The sequence below is a fragment of the Lichenostomus cassidix genome, chromosome 2 (genome assembly GCF_008360975.1).
Source record: "Lichenostomus cassidix isolate B80296 chromosome 2, HeHo_3.0, whole genome shotgun sequence".
Lineage (NCBI taxonomy): Eukaryota > Metazoa > Chordata > Aves > Passeriformes > Meliphagidae > Lichenostomus > Lichenostomus cassidix.
This window is the reverse complement of record NC_139482.1, coordinates 40,528,374-40,535,780: the sequence shown is the minus strand read 5'-3', so window position 1 is coordinate 40,535,780 and position 7,407 is coordinate 40,528,374. Positions and strand designations below refer to the sequence as shown.

Below are 7,407 nucleotides of genomic sequence, written 5' to 3'. Positions count from 1 at the left end.
TGCCCTGGTGGGAAGAAAGGCACATGGCAACAACAGAGCTGCTGAGTGAAGCAGCCATGAGAAATGCACCAAATACCTTTCTTGCTCCCTGTGAGATATGGCTGAGGAGGCAATTTGCTTTCCAGTTTCCTTTCAAGATGAAGTATGGCTTGCTCTACCACTGCTTAGGCTGCACTTATTCCACAAATAAAGATTTTCTGTCTTCCATGTGGCAGTTTTTGCCCTGAAGTCACTCTTTAAAATAAAGCTTAGAAAGAGAGGCAATGTTCCTCTAGCAGGTGCACAGCTGAGAGCCTGGATAGCAGATACCCATCAGCGTTCTACATTCAGTCTTGGTGTGAGAAACACCTTCTCCTGTATTTCACCTCCTAGCACATGAGTGGTTGTGCTGCTGACAGGGCAGCAGAGCTGGCCTGTCTGATTCCTTCCTTCCATTTGGTGAAGAGGTGGAGGAGGCAGAGTTTGCTGCAAAGCCTTCCTGCCCCCTCTGTGCTCAGCACAAGAGCCACAGCCTTGGGAAGCCTCTGCAGAAATGTGCCACAAGAACACAGTCACCCAGCTCTTTTCTTTCTTTATTTTTTTATTGAAAGCTTCATCAAAGAAAACAGAAGTTTAAACCTAACATCCACTGATCTACAGAAAGCCCCAGGAGTGGGAAAATGGCAGCTATTTAGGATTGTGTTACAAATGGAAAACATAAAAAAAAATCATAGCAGTACAGATCTTTCAGAGACATTCTGAGACATCAGCACACAGATGCCCATATAAATAAGATTCATAATTTAATGTATCACAGAGGTTCTGTATTCTACATTTCGGCTGCAGTGAAGTCTGTAAGGGCTTTAAAGAACCTCTGACCCATTTTTGTGATCCATGTTTTCTTGATAGGAAGTTCATCTGCTTTCAAAGCTGCTTTGATTTTTCTTACAGATAGAATCTGTTCATTCTCCTTTAAGAAGGAAAACAATTAAAAATTCCTAAATGAAATCTGTACACTTCCTGGTTTTACATAAAATTGTTTTGCCTCAAAAAGATAGTAGAATTTTCTTCCACTCTGGAATACATCATATTTAGTAATACTTCAGTTACATAAACATCATGTTCTCTTCTTTAGGCTGTATTTTTGGGCTTTTAAAAATATAACTGACTGTAAATTTCACCAAATTCATAAAATTATTATCCAAGAGAAAGACACTTAAAGGCAGAAAATTAATGTTGGGCAGATACTCTCTTAAGGACAACAGATCCAGATCTTGGAAGGTGCTTACACCTTGTAGGCCTCAGACCTACAAGGAAAAATGAATTTGTGAACCTGTCAAAGGCTGACATTTTCCACTTTATTACACATTTTTATTAAGGTAAAAGAACTCAGCTGTCACTGTTGGGGAATTAACAGTTGAACTGAACAACTTCAATAAACACAAGAATTTTTTCTTATTGTGGAACTCTGAACCAGTGCTGGGATTAATTTCTTTTACAGCTTTACTCTCATAATTTTCGGTTCAATTTTAACAAAGAGCATGTTAATAAAGGGGAGAAGAAAGGGTCTCTTCTGCCTGCTTTGAGGCACAAAGGTGAATAAATCTCTGGGGTACATACAGCGCTCTAGCCTATTTGCGTGACAGGAGCAATATAGAAAAGGTTGGTGCTCTTTTTGAGAGGAAAATAACTCTCCTTACACTGCATCTTTGCTGCTTGCTGAGATTCTAGAAATCTGCTCCACTGAAGGGGAGGAGAATTCTGCTGCTCACTCAGCCCTCTTTTTGAGAAAGTGTGCGTGCATGACTGTGTCTATGCGTATTAGAAATGAAAGGAATCCTTGTTACTAGAGTCAATTGTCATTAAACAGAAAAGACTAATGCACCAAATATCAGCAGTTTTGTTGTTTTCTGTTTTGCATTTCCATCACACCGTGACTGTTTTCTTAGTTCACGTGGGCTACCGAGAAAGGCCAGGAAAATCCCTTACCCTAGGGCACTTCTTTTATATCCAGACCAATTTCATGTTAAATAAAGTTTTGAAAGGAAATGTTGACCATGCGTGTATCAAACATTACTATCTTCAACTACCACATTTGGTCTCGTCACTAAAAATGGATTGATTCATTACTTTAAGCACATTATCACTCTTTAGCATGACTCTTGCTATAGGTGGAGTTAAGTAAGTCTGCCTAAACCTGTTTTGCTCATGTCAACCTCAGCATTAAAATGAAGTGGCATGAGGAGCACCATCAAGCTTAAAATCATGAAGCATGGCAATCTGTTAAACACTTAGGATCAGTCTCAATCTTCAGTACCATAAACAACATAATATAGATCCAAATACTATGACATATTAAAAATAAACTTTATTACAATGCAGGCTTCCTCAAATTTGCTGAGTTTTGGTACACATACATACATAAATAATACCTTTCATTTGATTTTTACTTGAGTAAAAATCCATTCAAAAGCTACAGCCCAACTGCCCGTTGAAAGTTTAAGCCCTCACTTCTCTCTAATGACCAGCCTTTATCTTCCACGTTTGGGGCATGCATCCATAGCAGAAGATGATACAATGTGATGCTACTGCTCTCAAATATGCCTCATTCTGCATTACGGTGGATTTCTTGACCAACACAACCAAGGCAGTCTCTTGGTAAACACAACTATACAAGTAAGCACAGGCTAAGGACATTTCAAGAGTCTGTTTCACTGGAAGGCAATAAGAGGACATTCACAATTTGAGGCCTGACTGTCACAGGTGAAAAGTGCTTACAAAACCAGCAGTAGAGCCAGATAGGAAGAAGAATCCCTCTACAATCTCAGCAGGAACAGCGAGATTTTTCAGTGCCCTGATCTACACTTGGGTCAGCACCTGCAAATATAACACTCTCTTCAGTTCTGCTGTATCTTTTTCTTTTTTTTCCCTCAGTGTTAAGTGACAAGCCCAGGTATTCAGAATTTTCTAGCCATAATTCAGAGTTTTATGACACCCCTTTTGTATTTATCTTTTAAGGTAAAACCAAAATTACCAAACCTGAACATCCAGATTTGATTATTTACAAGAATTCAGGTGTGATGGAAAGTACATACGCAGTTCAGTTTATGGATTTGATGGTACTTCTAGACCTCTGGGCCAGGCACCATTGCCTTAGACATCTAGAGTTGTTTCTGCAATCTTTCAGGAACTCTCCTGATATTTAAAGCTAAATTGGCAAGACAGACAAAGATATTGACTTTACAAATTCAGGTCTTCGAAAAAAAAAAAGGAAAACAGAAACTAAACAGAGCACAATAATAAACCTTCAGGAAAAAAAATCATATTAGCCAGAACAAACATAAAGAAAACCAGTTTAAGATTTCAGAGGCTACCAAGTGATAACACCCATGCAGCAAGTGTTGCTGTTTCACTGTTCATTTTTATCTCATTTTTAACTTTTAGAAATAAATTACCACTTTCTGAGCATTTTGTTAGTTCCAAATAAGTTTTTTCTTACCTTATGATCTATGACTGTTTATACTCAAGGCTCACAGTGTTTATAATTCACAGATTTCAAGTACCAGTTCACTGGTTTTTTTGGGATCAGTAAGATGATGAATTACATTTAAGGGGTCCATTTTCTTTCCTCTTCTTCTTCCTCTACTTCTTTTCTTTGTTTCTTTTGCTTTCAAACACTATTGAATGTTACAGCATGGAAAAAAAAGGGAACAATTCTAATACAGAATGCACTTGAAACACTTTAAAGTGACAGGCACTGTGATATCATGTTGCCTGCCTGGCTTAATAAAAAACACTGAGATTGTTTAACTTCGCTGAAAAAAATAAGAAAAATGTTTCTGAATGTATAAATAAAGCAGCAGAGTTCTGAATAGAAACAAGAAGGTACCTCAGCATATTCATCAGCCACATGGTAGCTACCTTGTAGCCTCATTGTTGATAGTAAATGAGACTTTTTGTGTGTCACATTAGAACTAACACAGAAACAAATGTCTTTATTTCATATTTAACTGACTTGTGCCTGGGGTTATCTCCATTTGTACAAATAATTCAGAGAGAGACAGAAAGAGAGTATGTGTAGAAAGGAAGAAAATAAGGCTAGATTGATTTTTTCCCTCATATGCCCTCTAAAGAAAGAGGAAACCGTTATCCAAGGACAAAATTCAAGTGCCCCTCTCAAAAAGCAACAAGTAATGAGACAGCATATGAAACAGAAAGAGAGGTTTGGGGTTTGTGTCTGAATTGAAAACATGTTGTGGATGATGTTGTTCTTTTACTTTGGCGTCATCTGGTTTTCAGAAGTGTTGAACATCAACAACTACTCTGGAGAAAGCAGCAGTTTTATCACTTCTGAAAATCAGGCCCTCTTCCTGTGGTGAAGAACCATGTGAACTCCCATTTCTCTCTTTTCTGTGTTGCATATCTAGCAGCATTTACTTGGGAAACCCCCTCCCCCCTCCCACTATGTTAAAAAATACGATCTTGTTTTATTGATTTAAAAAAATAATTGTGTTCTTTTCCCCAAAAAAGTCAGGTTAGGGAAACACAGACCTCTTTTTAGGATTGGGCAGCTGAATCAGATTGATCCAATACATATGTTTTAATTTAATTGTTTTTAATGGATACCCTGTCTCTAATCCACCACAATAAATGTGATGAACCTTCCCCTCTCTTCTGGATGGAGGAAAGTTTAAAAATGTTTGGTTTAATTTTTACACATAGTTATGTGTATATGTATGTATATACGAAAATGCTGCTTCACTTCTGCCTCCTTAAGGAAAAAATCATCTTTTGACTTCCTTCTCACCTTTTTCATTCGTCTGTTTGGAAGAAGTAAGGGCCACAATCAAGATTTCTGTATGGAAAATAACTGTCATTGCTAAAACAGATTTTGGTGGATTAAATTTAGTGGGTTTTTTTTTTTCTTGCCTAATCATACTAATTAGTGATTGTCAGCCAACATATTAAGACAACGGAAATCATAGCAGAGAAGAATAATTTTTAACTTCCTGCCTGACAATACTACATAATTTTCAAAATTTCTGCTTGTATGGGAAAGGTAAAATGAGAACAAAGATCAAGTTTGCTTTCTCTTATATCTACCTGGCAACTCAAATGCAACACTGAGAAATAAATGCAGAATTAAGGTGGCTATGCATGCTGGACGATGACAAAGACTGAGGTGGAGAAATGAATTGGTGTGTTGGAATTCAGAAGGAAGACTGTTGTTTCAGTAGAAATACCAAAGATCAGGTAATTAAAGAGAAAAACTCATCGAAATTAAAGCCCACCTGGACAGATTAGTTGGTAACTCAATCCCCCTTGCTTTGGGATGTTCTCCAAAGCACACAATCAAAAACTAGGACAGCTTCTAATACCAACTATTCTGAAATTTCCACTATAAACATATGCAGTATGTAAAACACCAGTGGAAGATAGTTTAAACAAACAAGAAAGTAAGAACTGGTCCGGCCATGTAGGTCAAATAAAGATAAAAAAAGAAAAAAAACCTCTATCTTCTGGACTGCGTTAGGGTGTCACTTCATCTTTGGTATAAAATAGGCCATCCATAGGCTGCATTTGTTCACAACTAGGAAAGACTACAGAAATTGTCAACAATTTCTTCTATCTATTGCTTTTTTTGCACTTTTTTTGACCATAAGCTCCTATCTACTTAAGTTTTTTTTAATGCTCTTAAGCTAGGTTTTTGCAATGTGACAAGCAAAGCAGACTAAAAACTTCTTAAAGCTCATAAAAAAGACTGCAGATAAAAAGCACTAATGCTTTTGCTAGCGATCACGCTTCGTAAATAAAAAAATCTGCATTCTGCAAGAAAAAAACCCTGCATTCTCTATAATGCAGCAAGTTTTTTTCTCAATTCAATAACTTTACTGTAAAATGCTTTAGCCTTCTAGAATTTTTTTCTGTCAACACTTAAGACAAAGTTCATAAAAGTCCCAGCATTTTTCCAATCCTTTCAGTTGCCACAGTTCCTTTATCATCAACTTTTCTTCAAAAGAAGAAAATCATTTTCTTTTAAACTGTACAGTTTATTTTTTGTTCACCCCAAAAACTCAGTCTATTAAACTTCTGCACCAGCACCGGTGTGAGCAGTTTCAATTCATTCTCGGGTTTTCTAACAAGACGTTGACAGCTTGCCTTGAGAGCCTTTGACGTCCTTAAAATTAAGGCAATTAAGATTCAAGATAAACCTTACCTAAACATTTCTTTAAAAAAAACAAAAAACAAAAAAACCCAAAAAACCAAAAAACACTCTAGATTTAAAACAAGAAGAAAAAGAAATTGAGAGAAAAAGAGTAGCTTAATTTTTGAGGAAGACAATTGGTTTTCATCGCAACTTGCTCCCTCTTGACATCATCAGTTTTTCTGTTTAAAAAAAAAAAGAAAAAAAAGGAAAAAATCTAGCTACACCTTCAGGTAAATTCTGAATTCAAATGTTCATCCAGATGAAATGTCAACCCAGCATTTTTCTTCTGGGTTTTTCCTTTAGTTGAAAAAAAAAATATAGCAAAAATAAAATTGTCAGACTACATGACGGAACCATTTGCACAGCACATAAAAACACTGTTTTGTTTTCGTTGGGAAAGGTAGAAAAAAAAAGCATTCATTTGACGCCTGTGCAAACTGGAAGCCAACTTCTTGTTCAGTGAAGTTTCTCCATTCAAGGCAAAGATTTCAGACCGACATTCTTCAGTCCTGTTTATTGTCTGTAAAAACAATTGAATTAAAGTGGTCATTAAGTCAAAGCAACTTTGAAATAGGCTGCTCTCCTGTTCTTCCACCCAATTCCCTTTCAAAGTTATCCAAGCTAAACTAACTTTGCAGCTGTTTAAATATGATACCACCACTAAGCTGAAAATAGTCAGGCAAAAATAGGGAACTCCTACTTTGGGGACATTAACACTTCCTAAGCAGATGAATTTACTCTTTTAATGCTAGGAATTAATAGGCAGTCTAACTACACTGAAATGAGGTGAATACATGGCTTAACACTGTGTAAATCTTTCACAAGTAATTCAATAAGAGGGTGAATATTTTAATAATAATAAGTGCCACTATTTATCTGGGGTATTAATAATAAAATATAGGATAAAATTACAATAAAAGGATACAACCAATTTGCTAAAAAGAACACATTTTCTGATGGCAAGAACAATTAGACTGTGGAGCAGTCTGCTTAATAAGCCAGTTACGGCTAACTTAGTAGAAACTTTCAAGACAATATTAATTAGTAAAATGTCTTTTTTTATCCCATAGTGACATATCTTTCCAAATTTAGCACAGAGAATAAGCAAAATTATCAACCTTTTTCTTAGAGAAGATACCTCTCATATTGTGTTTTTGATGTTTCACGTCAATTATATGTCACATCAACCTTACCTTAACGAGATTGTATTGGATCTTCGG

General features: G+C 36.3%; 1 protein-coding gene across 6 annotated transcripts in view; it reads right to left on the bottom strand.

Moving 5' to 3' along the window:
* Positions 1–562: 562 nt before the first annotated feature.
* RBMS3 (RNA binding motif single stranded interacting protein 3) overlaps positions 563–7,407 on the bottom strand; it is a 713,047-nt gene continuing 706,202 nt past the window's right edge. For all 6 annotated transcript variants that reach the window (XM_085051163.1, XM_085051159.1, XM_085051160.1 and 3 more), the window contains one exon: positions 563–6,707. In XM_085051163.1, the coding sequence (XP_084907289.1) occupies positions 6,701–6,707 (7 nt within the window). In that variant the 3' untranslated portion in view covers positions 563–6,700. The remainder of the gene's footprint in view (positions 6,708–7,407) is intronic.